This window comes from Dipodomys ordii, unplaced genomic scaffold (assembly GCF_000151885.1).
Source record: "Dipodomys ordii isolate 6190 unplaced genomic scaffold, Dord_2.0 Scaffold3, whole genome shotgun sequence".
NCBI lineage: Eukaryota > Metazoa > Chordata > Mammalia > Rodentia > Heteromyidae > Dipodomys > Dipodomys ordii.
Genome location: NW_012267219.1, coordinates 32151952 through 32179417, shown reverse-complemented (window position 1 = coordinate 32179417; position 27466 = coordinate 32151952). Strand labels below are relative to the sequence as shown.

The 27466-nt window shown below is 34.3% G+C and overlaps 1 protein-coding gene across 1 annotated transcript in view; it reads left to right on the top strand.

Moving 5' to 3' along the window:
• The window catches only part of Anks1b (ankyrin repeat and sterile alpha motif domain containing 1B), a 973033-nt gene that overhangs the window by 286202 nt on the left and 659365 nt on the right, over positions 1 to 27466 (top strand). Inside the window, exon 10 of the mRNA XM_013019014.1 lies at positions 10995 to 11160. Within this exon, the coding sequence (XP_012874468.1) occupies positions 10995 to 11160 (166 nt within the window). The remainder of the gene's footprint in view (positions 1 to 10994; positions 11161 to 27466) is intronic.

Sequence of the window (27466 nt, the reverse complement as noted above, 5' to 3'; positions counted from 1 at the left end):
CATGGGTTATACCATGGGGGCGGGACATACAAAGCAACAAAGAAATCATTTTATAAATATGTTAGAAACAATTGCATGAAAAGAAAAAAAACAAAAAAAACCCACTTGAATACTTATCTTGGGGTTCATTCCCCTAACATCAACTTATCTGACCTTTTCTGCTTGATTCAGACATATACTAGTTATTGCAAATAAGGGAAATCATGGGACCTATGTTTCTTTGGGCCTGGCTTACTTCACTTAAATTCCTTTTCTTTTTTTTGGGGGGCCTGAACTCTGGGCCTGGGTGCTGTCCCTCAGCTCTTCAGCTCAAGGCTAGCACTCTACCACTTGAGCCACAGCACCACTTCTGGCCTTTTTCTTTTTCTGCTTATGTGGTGCTGAGGAATTGAACCCAGGGCCTCATGCATGCAAGGCAAGCACTCTACCACTGAGCCACCTTCCCAGCACTGTATTCTCTAAATTTCTAAGTTGACTAGTATTACCATTTAGGATCTGTAAATAATTACTTTGAAACACATGCTTTAGTATTCAAAATGATGGAAACCCCTGGCATAAAAGTGGAATGGAGTCAAAGGTGGAAATTGGCAGACTACTCAAGTTTGTATATGTGAGATAATAGTAGTTGGGAATTAGTTTGGTTGATCATGGAAAAGTAATGATGGACTTAGGAGAAATAATGAAGTAAAAAGTTAACCAAAGCAGGTAACTGCTTATTCACAGGAGCAGTTAACATGATAGAACAGGAGAAAGCAAAATGACTGTAAATTTTTGAGTCTAGTAGAACTGGATAAATATCCTAGAAGAGGTATGCAATGTTTTTTGTCCTTTGTAAAAACCTCCAAACTCGCTACAGCCATCACGTAGAACCCCTCACTATGATTAGTCCTCATTTTCCTTTTGGTCATTCTCACCAACACTAAACATTTGTCTCCACAACACCTACAACTAGCAAACATTTTGTTTCTTTGAATTTGATGATGCTCTTTATTGCCCTAATATTTATATTGAATATCATCTACTTTTTTTTTTTTAGCAGAGTGACTTAGTTTATCTCTTGGCCACTTGTTCCTAATTGTGAGAATGTTTACTTATGTATGTACAAATATCCAAATATCAGTCCATTATTTGTTCAGATTTTATTCATTTTTCTAGTAATTAAGTCTTTGTTTCTCCTCCTGTCAAAAAGAATATGAGTCATTGACTCCTCATTGCAAACAAAAGAATCACAATTATCTGCATTTCTTTCTGTACTTTTTCCTTTCCTTTTAAAACTATAATTAATGGTTCCTGGGCAATGCAGTCCTTTAGTCTTTTAACCTCAAGGTTTTTCACATTTAACAGTTTTCTTCATTTTTTAAAGTGAACTAATATTAATTCATTATTAGTCCATCATTATTAGTTCCTCATTACTTCTTTTTGTTTTGATTTCTTATGAGGATCATCTAAGACTTTTATTGGCGATTCATACTGAGGTGTAAACTATTTAGTTTTGCTTAGCATTTGACATACCTTTAATTTCATTTATGCTCTTTATTAAGGATTTTTTTCTTGAATTGCACTATCTTCAATATACGATAGTATCAGAAATAGAAGCCAAAGTTTATCTATTTTTGAACTGGTATCATCTCCTTCAGGTGGCATTTAGACTCATAAACTATTATTTTCCCTTGAAAATAACATATACATATATATATATATATTTATATATATGTATATGTTTTAAAAAGATCAAGCTGGGAAAGAGAACACATTCCTCAATGTTGAAGTTTTTTACTTCAAAGTTTCTAGTAATCTCTTTCAGAAACATTTCATTCACATATGTGACATGTGGAAATATTTTAGTTTTGCACCGATATGAACATGAATTTTCATTCTTTGTTTTAGCTCAACATATTGATACTTGCATACTTACTCATTTTTAAATAACTTAATTATAACAATGGCCTAATTTATTTATCATATAGGCACCTAGACACTACAGTAAACACTTTATATAGTGCATTTCACTTTAGCTGAAATTTATTTATTTGGTGCCAGTTCTGGAGCTTGAACTCAGGGCCTGGGCACTATCTTTCAGCTTTTTTGCTCAAGGCTAGCACTCTACTATTTGAGCCACAGCTCTATTACTAGATTCTCTAGTGATTAATTGGAGATAAGAATCTTAGGGACTCTCCTGTCTGTGCTGGCTTGGAATTGTAATAACCAGATCTCAGCTCCTAATTAGCTAGGATTATGGGCATGAGCTACCAGTGTCCTTATTATTTCATTTTTAATTACCATCAACATTTTGAAGATTTAACTTTTTAATTTTGCAGGTGATCAAACTGAGTTTTGGCCAAAGCAACCACTAGGCTTTTGTTTTTTTGTTTAATTATTTTTGTTGTTGTTGTTACTGTGACAAATGTCTGAGATAAATAATACTGAGTAAGGAAGGTTTGTTTTGGCTTATTTCAGCCCATAGTTGGCTATATCTATTGCTTTGGGCCTTAAAGTAGAAGTGACAGGATATCATAACAGCAGAAATGTGTTGCAGAGGCTGTTTATCTCATAGTGGACAGGAAGCACTGAGAGGAATTCAGGAAAAGGTCAAGGCAGAAAATACTCTTTGAGGACATGTGTACCCCATAACCTATTTTCTCCAGCTAGGACCTACTTCCCAGTTTCTAGCACTTCCCAAATTGTTGGTATCATATGGTCACTAAGGTTTCAACACTGTGGAGGACTTCATATTCATATTCATACAAAAAATAAAAACAAAAAGGCAGAACTGGATTCTGACTTCCTGATTCATACACTTTAACTGCTATTTTCAGTATTTTTCAGTGTCTTTCCCCAACAATTTGTATCAAAATGATCAAGATACTTGGATAACATAGATTTCAAGGCTTATCATTAGAGATTCTGATTTAATTAGAATTTGGAGGAAAGTCATGGTAGACACTGTTTACAAGAGATTCAAGTGGATTTTATGAAGTCTGAAGTCTCTGGATCTCTATATTATACTATTTCACCTGTTTATATGAATGGTGTTTATTTAACAGTCATTTAAAGGAAGACCTAGAAAAGTTCTAGTTCTTTAATATAAATATTTCATATCATTAAATACACATTTTGCTTGTATTTATGAGTATAATTGTAAAAAATATTTTCCTTCCAGTATATCTCTGGGTGTTAGGATATGTGGATTTTACATTTGATAGCTATTATGCTTTTTTTGGTCAATTGTGAAGCTTGAACTCAGGTCCTGGTTATTGTCCCTGAGCCATTTTGTGCTCAAGGCCAGTTTACTACCATTTGAGCCACAATGCCACTTCTTATGTTTGAGTAGTCAATTGGAGATAAGAGTCTCATGAGGACTTTTTTGCTTTGGCTGGCTTTGAACTATAGTCCTCAGATCTCAGCCTCCTGAGTAGCTGGGATTAGAGGTGTGAGCCACCAACACCCAACTAGCTATTAAACTTTTAAGAATTTTTATTTATAATTTTATTTAGGGATCATTCAGGGATTCCTGTTAATTCCTAGTTGGAAATTTCCCCCAAAGAATAAAGATTTCAGAACATATAAATATTGATCAAACACTTTTCTAGTGATTCTTTTTATTTTTTGCACATATATGAATATACATTACATATTTTTCTTCCTGCTCTTTTACTCTACATTATTTTTCTAGGACTACATACTGAACTACAAGCCTAAATAACAAAAATTTATTGTCTCACAATTCTGATGGCTAAAAATGGAAACTAAATGTTTTTAGGGATGGGTCCTTCTAAGGGTTGTGAGAAATGAGCTGTTGCATGCCTCTCTCTTAGTTGCTTGTTTTATGGCAATATTAGGCATCCCTTGGTTTGAAGTGTTCCAGTCTTTTGGTCGTGTGTGTGTGTGTGTGTGTGTGTGTGTGTGTGTGTGTGTGTGTGATGGCCTTGAGGTTTGAATTTAGGGCCTGGGTGCCTAGGTACTGTCCCCAAGATTCTTTTGCTCAAACTTGAGATCTGCCACTTGAAGCACAAGTTCTTTTCCAGTGTTAATGGTAGTTTACTGGAGATAAGAGTCTCATAGACTTTCCTGCTTTGACTGACTTCAAACTGCAATCCTCAGAGCTCAAAACACTGAGTAGCTAGGATTATAGGCGTGAGCCACCAATACCTGGTCATAACTCCAGTTTTTAAATCAACATTTTCCACTCTACGGAAAGAAAAACTTGCGAATGCTTTAAAATTAGCAGGTCGAGATTCTACCTAGTAATGTGTTTATTTTCCTCTTTTCTTTGGTTCTGGTGGTGTAGGCCTGGCCATAGTCATTTTTATGGCAATTAAATTGCATGAACACTAAATTTGCTTTCATGAAATCTAGATTCGATCCTGGGCCACTTCCATTATACAGATGCTTAATGTTAGACAAATCTGTTCATAATTCCAAGAGTACTCTTCTGAATGGAGATAATAGTGACATTGTCAGGATTGTTGTGTGAGGTAAATGACAACCATAAGGGTAAGTTAAATGTTATTCATTTTGTAGAATACAAAATACTTCACAAAGTTGCTGTTCTACAGTGATTTGAATCTATGATAGTTTTGGAATCACTTCGTTTCCAATCTCATTCAACAACTATTTACTAAGTGGATAACATGCGAAAAAGATGGTCATGGTTCTTGCCTAAATTGTGCTTTAATTCTAGTAAAGGATTCAGGCTATAGAATACTAATGAACTGTTATTTTATGCATTCATTTTTGGTATAATTCAGAATCCTACTGTGAACATGAAACTGTGCTAAATGCTAGATAAAAACCTTAAATGTTAACTCTGTTTATCCTCTTGATTAATAGTTATATTTAAACTTTTAAACAATAAGCTTGGTTTATTCAAATTTGGTTTATTGAATGAACTTTCTATCTCATTCATTCATTCACTCATTGAATGAAATCATTCAACAGGGAAGTTTTGAGGCACTATGAGAGACCTTGCTAAATGTTTAAAAAGAATCCCTAGATACTAATAGTCCACCGATACCTATAATCCTAGCTACTCAAGGGGCTGAGATCTGAGGATCACACCTGTGAGACTCTTATCTCCAATTAACTACCATAAAAACTGGAAGTGGCACTGTGGCTCAAAATGATAGAGCACTAGCCTTGAACAAAAAAACTCAGGGACAGTGTGTAAGCTCTGAGTTAAGTCCCAATGACCAACATAAATAAATGAATAACTAGGTATTATTAAAGCAATGGAGTTAATTTTACAGGAAGTAGTGTTTGAACATGAATTAATTGGTAAAGAAACAACACTGGAGACACGAAGTCTAGTTTTGAATTTGTTCCAAAGTTCAGGTAAAATACAATGGTAATCTTGACTAGGGTAGATGCAGGGGGATAGAAAAATGAGATATTATTAAATGGTAAAATATAAGATTTGATGATTGACTGGGAATGGCACTGAGGAAGATGAGAAGTGAAAGGAATACTCCAGGTTGTCTGAGTTATAGGATATATGGAAGTGCTAATTACTGACAAGGAACAAAGGATAGTGATTGGCCTGAGAATTTGACAAAAACATTTAAATATTTTTTAATTCTGAAGGCAATCATACAAAGATGATTGTCTTTGGCAAAGACGAATTTGAAGAAAGACTTACCCTATCAATATTAGGACCCTGATAACCAAAACTACATAATTCTAATGTATGGAACAAATTAGAAAGTTCAGAAAAAGATTTGGTTACAGATTCAATATAAACACATGGATATACTTATTTCAGGAAGGACTATTTCAAAAGAAAGAGATTAATAAGTAAATGAAGATATATATATATATATATATATATATGGAATATTCCTTTTGGAGTAAAGCATTAAAATTTCAATGTGATAGAAATAACTGTGTATTTGAGAACTAGCCCTAAATTTATCATGTAGACATGTATTGATACTTCTCAGCACAGAATTGCAGTTACATTCTTATAAAACCTTTATAAGTTGAAAAATTGTAAGTTTAAATGCATTTAATTCACTTAATCTACCATAACTTAGTAAGGTTTGCTGTATGCTATTGTGTATTGATGGTTTGTCCTTATGATCACATGGCTTACTTTGACTCACTGTAGCTTGCCAGTATCACATACTACATTACCTATGGTTAATCTGGAAAAGGTCAGGCTCAAAATTCGAAGTCCAGATCCTACTGAATAAATATTGCTTCTGTACGTCATAAAGTTAAAAGACTTTAAGTCAAGCATCCTTAGGTCAAAGACCTGTAATATGCCATAAAATTAGTTTGTGATACATATTAGAAGTAAATACTGGATGAAAAAATATTATATGTAATCTCTTTACATATTTATAATATATAATATTACCATAGGATAGACAAAGATGCAAAAAACACACAGTAGGAGAAATCCAGCCTTTTCAATATGTGATGCTGGGAAAACTGGACATCCACATACTTAAGGATGAAATGAGAACCCTCATCTTGCACTATATACAAAAAAGTAACTCAAGTGAATTAAAACCTGAAATTGTAAAACTTCTAGAAGAAAATAGAGGAAAAGTTGTATGACATTGGTCTAGAGAAAGATTTTATATATACATATATATTCAATTTGTATTACATATACAGAGAGAAGAAAGAACCAACAGAATAGGAGAATGTATTTATAAATCATACATTACACAAAAAGTTAATATCATACATATATAATTAACTCAAATTCCATTCTGAGAAAACAAAACAATTGCTAGTAAACATGGGCAAAACACCTGGATAGGGATTTCTTAAAACAAGATATACAGATGATCAACAGGTATATGACAAAAGATATCACTTACGATATGGGAAATGCAAATCAAAACCACAATGATCCTCACAATAGAATAATTACTATATAAAAAAGGTAATAGTGGTAGGAGAACATGGAGAAAGGAGAATTCTTTTTTGCTGTTTGTGGGAATGTCAGTTGATAAAGCCATAGTGGAAAATTATATGGAGGTTTTTCAAAATTTCAAAATAGAACTAACATATGATTCAGCATTCCCACTATTGGGTATGTATCCAAACAATCTGAAACCATTATGTTCAAGAAATGTGCTACATTCACATGTCATTACAACACTATTCACATAGCCAAATTGGTAATCAGTCTATGTGTACAAAAGAAAAGAATGGATAAAAGAGACATAGCTTACATATCTATGTATATATATATATATATATATCAATAATGGAATTGTTTTTCCATTTCAATCATGATTTCTAAGTTATATTATAAATGTATTTATTTTCTATTATCTTTAAGTAGTTGTACAAAGGAATGAGCCACTGATGGAAGGTAAGTCTTATAATGTGAGACTTCCTTATAAAGGTGAGACATCCCTAAGAGAAGAAGATGCAAAATAAAAATAGTAAAACCATGCTTTTGTAACCAATATTACATGTCATCAATAAGAGGCCTATCATCGAAATATCTAAGAAATATCTCTCAAAGAAGAATATGCAAGATAATTTTAATTTTTTATTGTGAAAATACTGTACAGAGGGGTTACAGTTACCTGCACAAGGTAATGAGTACATTTCTTAACAAGCATTGTTGCCTCCTCCTTTGTTTTTCCCCTATCATCCCTTCCCTCCCACCTCCACAACTATACTGCAAGATAATTTTTAAAGCCCTATATTCCCCTTTTAATTCATCCTTCTTACTTTCCTACCAAGGATAAATGCTGCTTTGAAGTTCATGTTTAAAACTTCCTGGGTTATTGTTAAACTTTAATTAGTTGTCTAAGTATCAATAAAGAACAATATTTTGGTATTGTGTGCTTTTTCTAACTAAATGTATATAGTACTGACTTTGTTTAATACTGACTTTGTTGGTGCACACTGTATGTATTTACGTATTTATTTATAAATTGGATTTGTCTTTCACATATGGAAGAAAACATGCGTCCTTTGTCTCCCTGGGTCTGACTTCCAGAAGTTTACTATAGGCATCCCACTGTTCCCCTGACAATGTGCTTTTAAATGTAACCCAGGGTTTCCATGAATTTTCCTGTACAAAGTCTCTTGGTACAACTAACCAGGTTATTTTATTCTAGTAGTTATGGGACAGAGTCAAGAATAGACACAGATAAGAAATGAATACCTCTATATGAGTAGGAATTCATAGCAAGGGGGAATAATGAGAACTGAGATCATATGCCCTGTAGATTTTGTAGAAATCTTGAGGAAGGAAAGGCAGTGAGGATTCCAGATATTTTTCTGTAATTAAAATGCACATAATTACCTGCTTGCAATATTTTGTTCACGTTTAGGTTGCATTCAGTATTTTAATATTATTAAATGAGAAGCAACATTGTGTGTAATTTTGCTTCTAAGATGTTTGTTTTACTTCTAAGATGCCATTTGAGCCTCTAGTCTAGCTTTGTTTTTGCTGGTTATTTTGGAGATGATGTCTTAAAGATTTTTCTGCGCATACCGGTTTTGGACCAAGATTCTTCAGGTCTTAGTTGTTTTAGTAGCTTGGATGGTAGGTTTGAGTCAGTAGTATCTACTTCTTCAATTTTCTTTGAATTGCTTGAAAATAAATTATAACATACAATCTGTTTTCTATAGTCAGCTGTTATGTCATAGAGTAGTTTATGGAAGTGTCTTATTGGGAAAAGCGGAAACTTCTCAAAAATGCTGCAGACTTACCAGTCTTACTGAGCTGTTTTGGAAATGGATACCTTAGCCCCTTGAAAGACAGGTAGTTCGGGCTGTATATCCTGGAACTCACTATTGTAGGCTAGTCTGGATTACAGCTGTGTACAACCATGACTGGTTCCTGAGTCAACATTTTGAGCTCATGAAAGACCTCAAAGCAAAACTATCACAAACTGTTTCCAAATACCTGATCCAAGAAACTGAAATGTTAAGTGCTTATTATTATTTTAAGTGACTAAGTTTCAAACAAATGTTATTTATGAATAGATGATTTATACAAAGCTCCTTAACTTAAGGTAAAACACATACAAACATAAGGCATGAAAATAAAATGGTTATTCAGATTTTTTTAAAAACCATCATCATTCTTTATAAAAACAATAAAATGTCTACCAAATCCATGAGTTGTTCTGACTAATTTAATTTAGGATAAATTAGAGCTAGCATTTCTTTTTTACACAGATGTTTTACAATTCTATTGCTATAATCTTAGTCCCTTCTTTTTTCCTTCCATCCTTCCTTTTCTTCTTTCCTTCATTTTTTCTTTTCTTCCATGATGAGTTCATTTTGATGTTTTCTGGTGTTATTTCTTAACTAGTTTTTGTATCAGTGAATTTTATTTTAAGATATTATTATTAATGCATATCACCATATTTTTGGAATTGACCGAAATTCTCCCTCCTAGACTTAAAAACACTAGTCCTTTTTCTGCACTTAAGAACTTTGGAATAAATCTACAGTGATGACGTCTGTATTTCTCTCCTTTTGTGGGATAGCTCTTACAGGGAGAGCCTTTCAAATATGTTGGGAAAACTATTATGTTGCTGTACGCCTTCTCTGGACAGAACACTGCAGTTCCTTTTATCATTTGACTCTGACATGGTTTTTAAATCATATACCATCCTGATTGCTTTCCCCTGGATGCTTTCTACTTTGTCACCCTTTGTTGTTAAAAATAAATTACTCCCAATTTCCTGCTTTCAATAGAGCAGAGTGAACATAATTGACTCTTTGATGTGTGAGGGTCTGCTTTGCTCTGAAAGCAATTACTCCGACCTTGGATTCTACTGTACTGTAAATATCATTATAGCAAAATAGCAGCTTACACTAAATCTTTATCAACTCTTGAATATATCTTGGAAGATTTTTTTGAAAATATGAGCTTATATTATTTATTTCTTGACAGTGAAGTATACTTTATAAGGTAACAGCTACCAAAAATGGCTAATTTCATCATGCATATAATTTGTCTTTCTTCTCAAGTAGACTGTGAACTCTCTGAGAACAAGAATTATGTATTATCAGGTTTTTAAGATGACTAGTTCTTAGCATCATATATACACATGCACACATGTATATATACACACACTCACATGTATTATATACACATAAACATATATGAATATATGTGTAACATATATATTTATTTAAAATGTCCAATAAACATCACCAGTTAGTGTTTCATGCATAAGAAATTAAGATATTATTTAATTAAATGAATTTCCAATTGTTAGAATATATTGAAGAATCAGTAACATGAGATTGGATCAAATTGTATTCTAACCTGAAAAAGAATATTAGTAAGCTCATTAATAGTATTCACAAAGAAAAATACTAGTATTTTGGGTGATAATACTTTAATAGTAAATGAAAGAAAACCCAAATAGAAACAATTTAAAGTGTAAGAATATTAGTGTACAGTTAAGAAGCCTGAAAAGATGGTCCTGGATCTATTTAAGCAGTTCAATGATATAATCAAAGTAACAGACTCTTTATCTTTGGCTTTTGTCATCTTTTCTATTTTAGGCTTAATGCCTTATTGTTACAAACTGACTGCCTTAGCTCTAGATACTAAAACTGCATCCAGTCTGAGGATAGCTTCAGCTCTGAAAATGCCTCCTTACAAGTTTTATCTGTGGGGCAAAATATTTTTGTAAGCTTCCCAGCAAATGGTCAAAATTGAATCATATAACTCTCTAGGAGCCAGGCAAAGGAGCAGAATCTTGGAAATGGCTAGTCATTAACATACAATATAAAGTAGACATGTATATCAAAGGAGGTCAAGGCTTTTACTAGTTTAGTATTAAATTCAGAGAAACTGAAATGGAAGAACTCTTCTAAAATATCGCTGGTGTGACTGGGATTACACAGTGAATCACTTATTCAAACAGATAAATTAGTAGCTCTCAATCTCTTTGAGAAGAATAGATGAACCTGATTATCTTTCCTAGTATTTTTTAAATAAAATCAAACAAGGCTGTGTATTTCTTGCAAAGCTTTTTATTTTTTCTCCTTTTCAGGAGTCCTATCCAAAGAAGAGGAATTACACTATGGAAATTGTACCATCTGGTTCTCTGGACACATTTCCTCCAGAAAATGAGAACTTTCTATGTGATCTCATGGACACAGCTGTTACAAAGAAACCTTGCTCCTTAGAAATCGCAAGGGCACCTTCCCCAAGAACTGGTAATTTCTTATTCACAATTGGGCTAATTCAATATGCATGCTTTTGTAAATGAAGATGCATCACAAGTATTTTGATTTCCACTGATTGTCAACATGAAAGTGCCCCCAAAGTAGTCCAACTAATAATTTTTGCATTTTTAAATGAGTACAGGTAAAATCATGGATTTTGGTGAGAAATCTCTCAAATGATAAATGTCCTTCATAAAGACAGTTCTGCCCGGATGAAGACACTTTGAAGCTGTTAATCATGAAACTCTTTCTAGGTCAGATACAAAGATTTGAGCCCTTAGGACTTCATAGTTGATTTCATAGCAAGAGTCTTTCTCTACACTTTTTGGCATCCTGGTTACTTCCAAGTTATCAAGTATACTTAACTAGTTAGTTATATTACATAATTTTTGTCTTTTGTGGCATTTCCAAATCCATCATTTTCTTTATTCACATTACAAACTGGCACACAAAGTGAAGCAAAGGAAATTGAAGATCAATAAATGGTGAAGCTTGTGACTGAATGTGGATTTTGACGAGTATCTTATTGTCTTTTGTCCACTTCCCAGAAGAAATACAGAATGATTATGTAAAAGAACAAAGGAGGATAGTTACAAATGAATGATCAATGTACTCATTGCTACAAGGAGTTTTAAGAAAAGTTTTTGAAGAGAGGCTGTTTTAGTTTTGAACAGTAAGCTTTGGAAGTGAAGTTATAAAAACCAGTTTTCTGGAAGCAAGCAATGCTTGTTTAAGGAAATGGGAGTGGAAAACACAAGTTGCTTTTTCAAGATTAGGACAGACAGGATGGTAGCATAGGAGGAAAGTAGGTATGAAAAAGACATACTAATTTATTTTAGGATAAGTAAGACTTGTTGAGGTTTAGAGACCGGAAGAATTTTCTGTTAGAGCAAGGTGTTGAAGATCAATGAAAAAACAGAATGGGTATAAGTTAAGACAGGTAATGTAAGAATTGGTAGGCATTGCTACTACAGAGAGAAGAGCTTATAGAGATATTTTGAAATATTCATTTCTAAATGTATTCAATTTCTGAAGATAAAGTGCATTAGTTTAAACTGGATGCAGCTGGCTCATGCCTATGAGCCTAGCTACTCAGGAGGCTAAGATCTGAGAATCATGGTTTAGACAAATCTGAGATTGTTATTTCCAACTAACCATCAAAAAGCCAGAAGTATACCACATGCTGGTGGCTCACACTTCTAATCCTAGCAACTCAGGAAGCTGAGATATGAAGATCAAAGTTCTAACCCAGCCTGGTCAGGAAGACTGTGAGACTGTTATCTCTAATAAAAACTATCAAAAAGCCAGAAGTGGAGCTGTGGCTCAAGTGTACTAAAGCTCAGAGACAGAGACAGTGCCCAGGCCCTGAGTTCAAGCCCTAGAACACTCACAAGAAAAAGTCAGAAGTAGAGGCATGTCTCTAGTGGTAGAGTACTAGCCATGGGCAGAAAAGCCAAGTGAAAGCTTGAGGCCCAGAGTGCTAGCAAAAACTAAAAGGAAACAAAATGCTCTGGTAGAAATGAAGAGCTAGATCTAGAGAAGAACTGAAGTAAAACTCAAAACACAAAACCAAAAACATTGTAGACAATAGGCTTTGGAATTTCATAGAGATGAACAAATAAATTTTTCATCGGTATTAAAGCTTGAGTTATGTATGAATCATAAGCTTTCAGAGTTAAAACACAGTATTGAAAATAGCTAAAATGTATTGAGCATTTGCTATGTGACAGGTGGCATTGTAAGGCATTATTATTCCCACTTTATGGAAGCTGAGGTACTGAAGCATTCAGTAGCTTTCCAGTGTCACACATTAATAAGGAATGAATCTGAGATTTGAGCTGTGCAATGTATGTTTTTAAGACCTATATGGCAGTGAATGTTGCACTATGTGAGAGGATGAAGTGAAGTGGTTCTTGTGTTTGTGAACAAACTACTCTCAACAAACATGTAGGTAGGGCTGGAGTTCCACATATGACAGTAACAAAGTCAGAAGATATAAGTTGTAAGAAGATAGTATAAGCATCAACTGACCAGCTGTTGGTAACTGTAATCTGAGGCAGTATAATGGGAGCTTAAAAATAGAGAAAAACAGACGTGTGGCAGGGAGAGGGAGAGAGATAGCAGGCACCAAGGAACTCAAGACTTACCAGCTCTTGGACCCCAAGTTCCTGTAAGCCCAGTGTATTTATCAGGTTTAGAACAGGGAAGGTTACCGCTGGTACATACAGAAAAAAAAATCTATTCCATTATTTCACTCACAGAGATAGTTTGTGAGAATAACCGGCTCCCTTATTGTTTTGACAGTGAAGACTGCAACTAGACAAAATCCAAATATGTATTCCACTTTTATCCACCTTGCAAGCTCTAGATCTCAGCACTTCCAGCAGGAAGGGAAGGGAGCAGCATTCCAGCCTCTAACTCTCTAGACAGCTGTCTGTTTTAACCCTTACATGGCCAGTTCTCAGCATTCCAAGTACTGTGGAGGCAGAGTTCCTATCTCTCAAACCTTTTCCAGGTCTCACAGCTTAGCTTCAGAGTTCCCTACACCAGCAGATTATGGATTAAGGCAGCATAATAGTGAGTAATTGAGATGCCATTTTAAAGAATAGTACCAATCCCAAGCTATAGAAAACCAAAATATGGGTTTTGGAAAAACAAGAACGTTTCTATAAGAGAGGTAATGAGGGATACGGTGGACTCAGAGGAACAACTCTGGGAAGGTAAATGGAGGGAAGGTATGTACAAAAATGTGGAAGTTTTAGTTAGGGGACAGAAATAGAAGATATGTCAAGATGATAAAGAAAGAGATGGAAGAGTGGAAGAGCAGTTACTGTTTATTCACCAACTACCCAACGCTAATAAAACTCACGCATGGATCAGCATCATTCTGAATGCTGAGGACAACAGCGGTGAATATGATATGGACCCCAGTTACAAGGCTGATTGGGCCCTCTTGCTAAAAACAAGTAATGCTGAACGAAAATATTTTTAAGCTTCTTAAAAGAATAAAAAATGAGAAAATTATATAAAAATTATATAAATTGAAGCACATCTAAATTTGGAATTTCTTTTTTTTAAATCAGTATGTTCTAAACAAATAATCAGGCCCAAACATTGATGACTGTGGGAACCCCAGTGCAATCAGTAAAAGCTGGTTTTGTCCTGAGGAATTTGCTGAACCTTCTTTAGTGCTTCAAGCCTTGGTGAATTTAAATATAGGAAAGAAATTTCTCTGCCTGCCCAGTATGGGGACTCTATTGTGAACTCTTTTCCCCAAAGGTTACACCCCCCAGATTAATCAGAAGAGTAATGTTAGCACTTCAAAGAAAGATGGTTTGTTGTTAAAATTACAAGTGAGAAGACTCCTGAGGAGTTAATACTACAAAATTGGCCTTGTATAAATATGTCCCCACAGCTCATGTGCCCAAAGGGTCCCCAAAATGTCAATCTATGAATTTAGTTAAGTGAGACCCTTAGGTACTAAGTGAAAACATGTATATAACCCCTTTGGAGAGGAATATACTCTTCTTTCTAGGCTCCAAATGATTCATAGTTTTCCTAATAAAGTTAGTAGTTTATAATATGTAAGCCAACAGGGGAAAGAACCCTAGATAGAAATCAATAGAAAGAAAGAAGACTAGGTCCATAACCTGAAAAGACTTCATGTATTTTAGTTACCAGATTCAGGCTACAAAATGATTTTACATAAAGAAAAGATAAACTAAAATGTATTAGGGGAAATAGAAGCTAAATATTACCTAATATTTTTGTGAGAAAAAAGCAAACTTCTAGAAGTGGAAAAGCAACAATACATACAACATAGAAAATTTAAAACTTAGTAGATGGACCTATTCTCACACTGAGCTGGAGAAACAGTGGCTTGGACAATTAGATCAGAAAGAAGTTTCTAGTGTTGCACAAAAAGGTATAAAAATAAAAAAAAGATATAACAAAAGAAAATATAAAAAAGAAACTAAGGCACTTGAAATATACATACTAAGAAGTGTTCACACATTTAAGCAAAGTTGCAGATGGTGAAAAGAGAGAAACATGAGAAACAGTAAGGATGATCAAGCCTGAAGAGGAACTGTTATAAGTTGGATTGTTTTCCCTTTCTCTCACCAAAAAGAAAAGTTATCCTAACACCTAAGGTCTCAAAGTTTGACTCTGCTGTAGAAATAATGAAGGCTTAAACTATAGTAATTAAGTAGGCTCTAATCCAACAAGGCTGAAGTTCCTATAAAAAGCAGAAATATTAGCCAGGTGTCAGTGGCTCACACGTGTAATCCTAGCTACTCAGGAGGCTGAGACCTGAGGATCATGGTTCAAAGCCAGCCCAGTCAGGAAAGTCTGTGAGACTCTTATCTTCAATTAACCACCAGAAAACCAGAAGTGGTGCCATGGCTCAAGTGGTAGAATGCTAGCCTTGAGCTGAAGAGTTCAGGGACAGCACCCGGGCCCAGAGTTTGTCCCACAACTGACAAAGCAAAACAAAAAACAAAAATTTAGAGACAAGAGTTTGCCTCCAGAGGGAAGAAGCACAAGAATTTAGCCATCTATAAAACAGAGAGGCCTGAAAGAGTACCCTCTTCCTCCCTTACAGCCCTGAGCAGGAATCAACCTTACTAATACCTAGTCTGAAATCTAGGTAGATCTAGATAACAGAACTAAATAAATCAACTTTTGTTGTTTAAGCTATGCAACTATCAGTGCTTTGTTACAATGGTCTTATGAAACTAATATAGGGCCGAACAATGGAACATGTAAATTCAACACACAGAGCGAGAGTGAGAGCAAGAGCCAGAGCGAGAGTGAGAGAGAGAAAGAGAGAGGAGGGAGAGAGAAATGATGTTTAGGCCTTGAGTAATTCCACTTGTGGATATACTATCCATCTTCTCAAAATATCTGTTAAGTGTGCATGTAGTTGCTTCTTGTATTTATTAACAGATGAACTACTACAAAATCCTTACAACAAGATTTAAATTACTAGTTTAAATATTGCAGCAAAAATGTCAGTATATCCATATTCAGGATTTCATAATTTAACCAAAAGCTGAGATACATTTAAATGTTACCTATAGTTCTGCACTCATTTCTTTTTATTAGTATATTAATTGTATAAAGGGGTATTATAGTGATTTTCCATACATATAATATTTCTGCATGTGTGCTTGCATGCATATAATGCACTTTGATCAGATTTACTACTTCTATTCATCTTTCCTATACTCCATTCTGCCTCTTACCTTCCTTTTAGTTTTTAGTTGGTTTCATATGTACCTTATACACTTATAAGGTACATACACTTCATAGTACCTTATACACTTATAAGGTGCTATGAGAAGAGCATTTTATTAGTATCTCAGTGACCATAGACTTCATGTGGAGTAAAGAATGATAATGTTATAGTACTGGACTTTATTTTCTTAACTTTATTTTCTTAAGTTAAGAGAATATATCTATTTTGACACATGGTTCTGAAGGGCCATTGTTGGGAGGTTGCATATAATGTGGGCCTTTTATTAAAAAAAATTTTTTTTTCCAGTCCAATCATGGGGCCTGAACTCTGGGCCTGGGCACTGTCCTTCAGCTCTTCAGCTCAAGGCTAGCATTCAACCATTTGAGCCACAGCACCACTTTCGGCTGTTTTCTTTTTGCTTATGTGGTACTAGGAATCGAACTCAGGGCCTCACGCATGCAAGGCAAACGCTCTACCACTGAGCCACCTTTCCAGTCCTATTAAAAAATTTAATTTGATGCTGAACCTCATGTAGCCACCTGGTATGGCATTGAATTCAAGATTCTCCTGCCTCAGCCTCCCAAGTGCTGGGACTACAGAAGTGTGTCTTCTTGCTGGCAGAAGCTTGAAGTGGCACAGATCACCACATGGCCAGACTGGAACAGTGTGTATGTCTGTAGGTTCCTTATCGAGACAGTAGTGTTCAGTTGAGGCTCTACCTTGATGATTTTATGTAATCCTAATCACATCCCAGAGGCCCTGCCTTTCAACTCTGTAGTCAGGTTACGTTTCTGTATTCTTATATCTTATAATGGGAATTAAATTTCAACACAAGAACCCTTGGGGGGACTCTTTAAACTAAAATAACATGGTCCAGTACTTGTTTTGTAGGTGTGCTAAGTCATGTTTATGCAGTTACTATTATTTGTTGCCCTTTACTCATTACTGTGTATAATGATTATGATGACTTGGTTAAATGAATGAATGATTAAAGAATGAATAAATGAATTATCTTAAAAAGAAAACGACTAGACTGGCAGTAAAAGCCTTTATGAAATAGTCGGATGCCATCAAAGATAATGTTTTATTATCTGCTTTTCATTTAACTTTAACCTTCACAGGGGAAATTTTCCATTTGATGGTAACTAAGCAACCCATTATTTTGAATCACTTAGTACAGGCTTTGCACAGTATAGATGTTCAGTAAATCCATTTTGATTAATGACCAATTTATAACAACATTAGTGAAGACTATTTCCAATCCTGTTGAAAAAGAATAGATGATCTATGCTGAAATTTTTAAAAATGAATACATTTAATAGCTATATACCAGGCAGTGTGGGTCTTGATTACTTCTGTTCAATTTAATAATGTGCTTACTGGACCATGGTGAACCTGAAAAAGAAGTGTTATCTGTTGATTAATCCTCCACATGTCCTACACCTTCTCCATACTAGAAATAAGGAAATATGTGAAGATGATTCTGTAACTTATTTAGAATTAAATTTTTTGAGATAGTAAATCTTCTTTACTTCTAATGCAAAAATTTTGAAATTAAAACAACTCCAACTGTCCAAGGACAAATGTTTATCTCTGCTAAGCAAGAGAGTAGTGTCAACATGATTTCTGTGGGTATGTTTAACTCATTTAAAAGAGCAAACTGTTTAAAGGCCCTTGGAAGCATTCTTTTACATACAAATATTGGTATTTCTGATGAGAACCATTTTTATCAAATGGCGATTATTTATTTGGCATTTGCTCCATGCTTGGTACTTTCTTAAGCATCTATTAAAGCAGATATCTCATGGTAAACTGGTAACCCATTGCTGGTTTATGGAGGGTAAAAGAAAATGAGGGCAGCTGTACCTGCATTGAGATTTCTGGTATACTAGCTACTTTCTGTATCTATATGGTATTGATATTCCTCCAGCACTGTTCTTTCTGTTAAGGATCATTTTTGCCATTTGGGGTCTTTTATTGTTCCATATGAATTTTTTGATTGCTTCTTTTATTTCCTTGAAGAATGATGTTGGAACATCACATTGAATTTGTAGATAGCCTTGGGAAGTATTGCCATTTTCATGATGTTGATCCTTCTAATCCAGGAGCATGGGAGGTTTTTCCACTTCCTAAGTTCTGCTTTGATTTCCTTTTTCAGGTTTTCAAAGTTTTCATCATAGAGGTCCTTCACTTCTTTGGTTAAGTTGTTTTCATCATAGAGGTCCTTCACTTCTTTGGTTAAGTTAATTCCTAGGTATTTTATTTTTTGTGGGGCTATTACAAATGGAGTTGCTTTCCTAATTTCAGCCACACTTTTCTCATTGTTGGCATACAGAAAAGCCATTGATTTTTGAGAGTTAATTTTATACCCTGCTACTTTGCCAAAGCTTTGAATCAGCTTGAGTAATTTGGAAGTGGAGTCTGTGGGATTCTTTAAATACAAGATCATGTCATCTACAAAGAGGGAGAGTTTTATTTCTTCTTTCCCTATTTGGATCCCCTTTATGTTTGCATCTTGTCTTATTGCTGTAGCTAGGCATTCTAATACTAGATTGAAGAGAGGTGGAGAGAGTGGACATCCTTGTCTCGTTCCTGAGTTAAGAGGAAATGGCTTTAGTTTTTCACCATTAAGTATAATGCTGGCTGTAGTTTTGTCATATACAGCCTTTATTGTACTAGATCTTGTCAAATGATTTTTCTGCATCTATTGAGATAACCATGTGGTTCTTATCTTTGCTCTTGTTTTCTGGTGACTATCTTACTATGGTCAAATTGGCAGAAGTTTGCTTATTTGGAAAACAACATTGTAAAGGAAAAGAAAATTATATTTCCATTCTCAAACTAATTTTATTTGTATTATAGATGAATTAACATGAAACATAGATTAAGATTTCTTAAAATACAATCTTAAATAATTTTAATATTACTTAAAATATAGTGATGATGTGGGTATACAGACATTTTATGATGTATGTATCTTATGGAACAGAATTTCTCCTAAAGTGACAGAGTATTTATAGTAAAGAGATAAAGATTCATCCCCATCAAATTCAAACAAGCCTTCCATACTGCTCTCTCTCTCTCTCTCTCTTTCCCTCTCCCCTTTACTTTTCTTAAATCTTTGGTGCTATTTCTAGTTTGTCTTATATTCTCAGAAGCTGGTTATATATTTTAATTCATAAAAGTAAAAGCCAATAGGTAAATTTGTTAACTTTCTCTAATAATTATACAAATACTGTATACTGTATTTATCTGTTTGTTTGTCCCTCCTGTTAAGATTAATGGGTTTTTCTTTTCCTATTCAAGGTTGGCTTTGTCCTCTTTATGCCTTTGCCTTCTTAGGAATATGACTCTCATTCATTGTTTGTCTTTCATATATACATATGAGTGCTATACATATACATACATATGTATATATATATGTGTGTGTGTGTATGCTTGTATACACACACACATAGCAGTGCTAAGGAGTAAGTCCAAGGTCTCGTGAATACCACTTAAGTGTTCTACTATTGATTCAACACACCTGTCACTCATTTCTGTATTGTTAATTTTTGGTGGTACTGAGATTTGAACTCATACCCTAATACTTGCTAGCCAGTTGATATTCTACCATTATACTAATGTATAATTGTACTTTTCTACTGGATTATGAACATCAACTTTAAATTTGCTCCAGGTTTTTTTTCATTTGATAAATAGCAAAAATCAACAAAAACAACTGACAAGGCAACAACAACTGAACAATAAGTACAAAGTTCCTTCATATCACTTATAATTTGACTGCTATTTTCTGTTTATCCCACATTCTCAGTGTGTTCATTTTCTTTCTTCCTTTTCACTTCTCAGTCTACCTTAGTCAGATTTCCATGCTCCACTTCTTTCTTGAAATGTACTTTCTAAAGATAACAATGATCTTGATACTACAAAATCCAAAAGTATGTTTCTTAATCCTCCTGTTTTGTAAACCTTTCTGCAGTGTAGGCTGATGGTATCTCCTTCACATCCTTTCTTCCCTTTGTTGTCCAAGGCAGATGCTAATCTTACTATTCTTTCAATTTTGACAGTTGATACTTTTCCAGTTGCTCTAAAAGTTGTGATTTGTTCAATCTTTAGACAAAACGGTCCTTATTTTTACTTTGCTTTCTTCTTAAATGATCTCATCTATAGTATGTATAGCTTTTGTTATAATCAACATGCTGAACACTTCCAACTATTTTATCTCCAGTTCCAGTAACTTCTTTCAATTTAAATTTAAATTGTATCCATCTTTCCATTGTCTACTGAATATTTCCAGGGGCACTTCACTTCCTAATACATCCCAAAATAAAATAACATATTTTCCCCCAAAATCCGTTCTTCATGCCAGGTTTCTTATTTCAGTACATGATTGAATCATTTATCTAGTTGCAGAATCCTGAGTGTCATTCTTGCCACCTACCTCCATCAACCCCCACATTCAATCACCAGTTCTTGTGATTTTTTAAAAAAGTAGAATAGGTAACAGAGAGAGGATAATTCCGTACCTTATTGTCTTAACTGTCCTTCAAATCTATTTGCCTCTCCTAGTCTTTATCATCACCAATCATTTTTCTGAATTATTTTAATAGCTTCTAATTGTCCTATTTGCCTTCCTTGAATTTATTCTTCACATTGCAGCCAAAGTAATTGTAAAAAGCACAATTGGATTTCCTCCCTGGCCTGATTAAACCCTTTAGTGGCTTCCCATTCTCTTAGAAAAATGATCCAAATCCTTGATAAGGTTCAGAATGCTCTGATTTTGGGTGGGGGAAATATTTGGGATTAAATTTAGGACCTTGTGCTTGTAAATGAGATGTCTTGAGCTGCAGTTCCAGCCTCTTTTTCATTCTTATTTTTGAGGTAGGTCTCACGTTATACCTGGGCCAGCCTGAGCTATTATTCTCCTTGTGTTTCCCCTTGTCTCTGGACATGATGAGTGTGCACTATCTTTTCCAGCCAGTAACTATGATGGAATTTCTTGTTTCTTGAACTTCTATGTCCTTCAACTTTAACCCTTTGATCTGTTTCTCAAGTAGCTAGGATCATAGTCCTGAGCCACTGAACTCTTTGGTAGATTTTTATATAGTTTATCTTTTGAGATGGGCTATGTCTCAGGTGTAGCCTCCTGCCTCAACAGACTCCATTTTAACATACTTAGTTAATTACTTTAAATTCATTAATAGAGAGAAGTATCTTCCTACTTATGGACCTTCACATGCCTAAAGATTTTGATCTTATTAGTCTCTCTTCCACTCCTTTACTAATTGAGTAAACTCATACTTTTCCTTAGGAAATCCCTTGTGGAGAACCCCCATATGTGTGTCCCAATTGAATAAATGCTTCAACTTTTCTTATGGTGACTACTAATTTTTCCTTTCCTTGAGAAGCATTACCTTAATGGAAATTATATAGTTATTGGGGAATTATTTATTTTAAAATGTACCAGTCATTTGCCTTTTATAATTCAAATCTTGTCTGTCTGTTCACCATTGCAGCCACAACTTCTTTTTTTAATGAGTATCTTCATTTATTTTTAATAGGTTTTTTATTGTAAAAATACTGTACAGAGGGGTTACCGTTACATAAGCAAGGTAATGAGTACATTTCTTATCCAGTATTGTTGCCTCCTCCTTTATTTTTCCCCTACCATCTTGTCCCTTCCACCTCCTCAACTACACCTCCCCTCCCCACCATCACCTCCCCCCTCCCACAGCCTAAATTGTAAAGTTTGTTTTTCAACATCTTGTATATCTTATTGCTGGAATGGGTCAATATGTATCCATATTTAAACACTTTATTTTTTCCCTTCCCCTCCCCAAATTATGCCAATATCAAATACAGTGAAAACAGGGGTTATAACATGGGGGAGGGACATACAAAGCAACAAAAAAAATATCATGGTACCTTATAAATATGTTAGAAACAATAGCAAGGAAGAAAAAAACCACTTATGTCCCTATCTTTGGCTTCATTTCACTTAACATTATCTTATCTGAGCTTTTTGCAGCCACAACTTCTAACAAAACCTCTACCATCTAGAAGACAATATTAAGAAAAGCCAATGCCATTTACTTTATGCATACTATTTTTTTGCATTTTTTATTGTCAAAGTGATTTACAGAGGGGTTACAGTTACATAAATAAGGTATTAAGTACATCTCTTGTCAAACTTGTTACCTCTTCTCTCATTTTTCTTCTACTTCCCCTCCCCAAGTTGTACAGATCATTTTCAACATATTGTCTTGTTTATATCACTATTGCATTGGTTCTTTGTCTTACCATTCGGTTGTTCCCCTTCCCTAATTCAAATAAACATAGATAAAATACCAGGGTACCAAAATCAAATACGGTGACACCAGGGGATATACTGTAGGGGGAAGAACATAAGAAAGAAACAAAAAATCACATAGTACATTAAAAACATCAACAACAAAGAAAAACCTCTGTGTTCATGTTTAGGAATTTTGCATACTATTTATCTTACACTAATTTGTGAGATAGTATTATCATTCCCAGTTTACAGATAAGGGACTCAAGTCACAGAAAACCTTAGAACTTGCTAGAAAATGAGAGTACTAGAATTTGAACACTCCTAGATGTTGGTTCTAGAGGCCACAAATACAAACATACTTATAGTTACCTCATTAAATTAATAAAGCATGGAATTTTGAGGTTATTTTGAATTTGGCAGGATATATCTTGAAGTGTTTTAAAAAGAGGAAGGCTTAGAAACAGTTTTACTGGTTTGTGGGAAAAATCAATATTGTACCTATCTATGGTTCTAATCAATCTAAAATAAGTGGGTCAATTGGACATAACTCCAAAGTCAAAATGAATTATTGCCTAAGTAATAATGAGACATCCAAAGGTAGAAAACATACAGATATTAATGTTTTCAAGTTGGGTTTCATTTTAATTTTCATAATGGCATATCACTTTCAATAAATGTATATTAAATGAACAAATGAATACATATTTACCATTTGATAAAATTTAGGTTAAGATTGATATTATGTGTATTTGCATAGGAAAGAAAAGACTAGAAAGGTATCACATCATAGTACTATTTGTAAATGGTAGGATTTCATGTGATGTTTATTTTCTTTTCTCTACTTTTTGTATTGTGAATGTTTTCTACAGTTAAGACACATTACTTTTTTTATTTTTAAAAAAATTTTATTATGAAAATACCGTACAGAGGAGTTACAATTACATGGGCAAAATAATGGGTACATTTCTTATCAAGCATTGTTGCTGTTGCTTCCTCGTTTTTCCCCTTTCTATCCCTTCCTATATCCCGCCCCCCCCCCCATTCCCTCCCCATTCCCCGCCCCCCCGGCCAAAGTTGTGAAGTTCGTTTTTCGACATAAGACACGTTACTTTTTACAATTAGAAAGTTCACTTAGAAAGATAAAATGAATCATGTCAAAACAGTTACTATCCCTCTAATTAATGTATACGATTTTCTTTTTTGAAGAAAGATAAATACATTTAGGGAAATAATGTCTCTAAAATACTGAGACTTCTGCAATAATACTTCATCTTTTGCTGGAACATGCTTCAAGCTAAGTAATGTACATAATATTATATATCTAGCTCCCCAAATAGTTATTAACTATTTAGAGCAAAGATATAAAAAAACCTTCCTTTTAGTTTTTTTGAGACATATAGTGAACAGTTAATCTCTATTGTATGTTCTAAAAACATTTGCATTTAGATTATCCTGCTTGCTGTACTGGTAGAAACATTGATAGTTGTTACTTTCACTCCCCCTTCCCTTTCTCTCCTTCCCTCTCTCTTTCCTCTTGACAAGGCCATGATCTTCTCTGCCACCTATACTTACTTTTCCCCTTCTGTTCCTTCTGTGCCTCTTTCTAGCTTCTGTTGAATTGTCCATAATTGTTGGCACTTCTTGGCTTAGAATGGAGCATCTCATTCTTGTTTCAATTGTATATATTTTCTTGTCTCTTCTGAAGATATTGTCATATTAGATTAAGGGCTCACCCCCTTTCAGTGTGACCTCATTTTAACTAATTAGATCTACAAAGACCCTTTTTCTGAGGAAGGTCACATTCAGGGGTCCTGAGAATGAGAATTTCAACCTATCTTTTGAATGAGATACATTTCAGCCTGTAATAATATAAGAATAAATAAGAATATATGATGGAAATCTGTATAAGGTAAAGACAAGGGCAATTGCAGAGAGTTAAACTGTACTTGCAAGGATCAGGAAAGGCTATCTAGAGATGAGGTCATACTTGAAACCATTCTGGAAAATGATGCAGACTGTTTTCCAGGCACAAAATAGGCTTATAAATTGGGCTCAGGGATAATAGTGCATGCCCCACAGGTATAGCAACAGAAACATTGAATGTTACACACCTGTTTCATCACATTCCCTTCCTACCAGAAAGGGGCTTAGGCTTCCTATAAACACCCTGGCTCTTTGTTTTATCTGACAATTATTTGAGATCACTGGCAACTCACTGGGGCAAGAAGGGCAAAGGATCCTGAGTTCATTTCTCTTAAAAGAGCAGTGGCATAATGGCTTATGAGAATTAACAATTGTATAATTTCAGTCTGTTCTAACAGTTAAGCTGTTACTTCATTAAATTATTCCTGTTAGCAGCCAGCAGCCTGTATGAACAGCATTAAAATAGACATGGTATTTTTCTGAAAATATAACCTATACAAGTCTTTCATAATGCTTTTCATCCTCTATATAACACCCCATTTCCCTTCCCTGCATTGTCTAGACATGTCAGACACATCTACTGCAGGCTCACTGATTTGTTTTATATTTTTTCTATAGATGCTGTATAATTGATGTAATATTAATATTACCAGTCTCTCTTTAGATATTCCTACAGTCTAAGTTAGACAAATTAGCAAAATTAACTGAAACACAGCTAGTCATACTACATTCAATGCAACAATTTAATTTTATTTTGTTCTAGATTTTATTCAATGCATAACATTTTATATTTATATTAGACTGTATAAATTTAAGAATCCCCTAGTAAATTGTTCCACTGTTAGTCTTATACAGGAATTTATTTTAAAATGGGTAAAACAAAAGTATCTATTCTTCAGTAGTAATTTGGGGTTTTAATAGTTTAGAAAAGCAGACAACTAAAATAATTTAATTATTTGATCTTTTGAGAGTTAGTGCAAAGTATATTTCCAGATTTATTAACTCACTACATTTATCATCATCTAGTATATTCTAATTGAGGAAAATAGCAGTATTGTAGCTTGCTGAAAAAAAACATTTGAAACAAACTAGTATAGATCTTGCCCAGTGCTTCCTCTTGTTCTCTCTCTCTCTCTTTTTTTTGTCAGTCAGGGGCCCTGAACTCTGGGCCTGTGCACTCTCCCTCAGCTCTTCAGCTCAAGACTAGTGCTCTACTACTTGAGCAACAGAGCCACTTCCAGCTTTTTCTGCTTATGTGGTGCTGAGGAATCAAACCCAGGACTTTATGCATGCAAGGCAAGCGCTCTACCACTAAGCCACCTTCCTAGCCCTTGCTTTTTTTTTTTAAGACTGTTCATTCATTTTTTAATATTTACTAAGCCATTGTATAGTTGTATAGAAACAAAGAAGAAAAATAAAGTATTAATAAGGATTTCAAAATAGAATGTATTATAAAATAAAAGCACAAAGCATTATTACATCGAGAGGTATATTTTACTGCTGAACGTACACTGATTCTCTGTGGAGATCCTGTCCTATTTATACACAGAACCCAGAGCAATACTCATATGCCATTTAATCATATGGGTTTTCTTTGCTTTTAATTTCCACAGGATGATTCAATTTGTTCCCAATAGATTATTGTCTTCTTTGTCTCTTACCTGATTGTAACACAAATGGAATGAGAACAATGGATGCTAAAAGCTGTGTATGAACAAGAACAGAACAGCGAGCTAACTGGGTTCTCCATTCTTCTTCTTAAAGTAAATGATCCTAAACCACAAGCAACTATGAGTGTCTTAGGTCATCATTTCAAGTGAAACATACTTCGATTATTCTTCTCCAGCATGGACAACAGCAATTAATTCTGAGGCACATCAATCAGCATAGAAATTTTTCTAGCTCACTTTAAATACCTTTTAATTAATTGTTTTCCTTCAGTGTTGGGGGTGTTATTTTTAATTAATGGGGGTGTTATTTTTATTTAATAGTAGTGTTATTATAATGCTTGTGTTTTTCCCAGTAGCTTTTTAAAAAAATTTATATTCGCATTATAAAATTGAATGAATTATCTTAGCCATTTAGCACAAAATATAGAAAGTAAAAAGAATAAGAACTTTATATACTACTTATAAGAGCAATTAGCATTCTGGCACATTTACATCTTTTTGTTGTGCATAGCTTTGTCCAACTTTGAACGCTTGCATATATACATGTGTATTGTAGCCATTTTAAAATTAAACATGTTTGTGAATATAGACGTATAAGATGCCCTATCAATTTGGCAGGATCTGACCAGTTTTTTGTTAGATGCATCTGCCCCCTATTTGCTCCCAACCCAATGCATCATGAAGGATAAAATATAAAACAAGAAAATGTTAAATTCTAGCTGGGTTGAAAAACAACACACTCTATGTTCATTTGGGTCAGTAACACAAAACAGCAAGTGAGTACTACAAGGCACTTGGGTTATGTTTTGACCCAGGAGTGGACAGAGCTGTAGGGAAATGGCATCTTAAATGTGTCTTAAAGGAGCTTCAGTTGAGGGGTTCAGAAGTCATCCCTACCTACTGAAAATGAGCAACTCATCATATGTAGTTCCCCAACAGTGGAAGAAAAGGAGATAAAAGTTTATGTTGAAAGGGTAAAATGAATGAAAGAAGTAGAAAAAGATATTATGTGACTTTTCATTTTTTTAATTTAATTTTATTTTATTTGGGAACATACTGTACAGAGGGGTTACAATTACATGGGCAGGATAATGCGTACATTTCTTTTTTTTATTTAAATTTTATTTTATTTGTGAACATACTATACAGAGGGGTTACAATTGCATGGGCAGG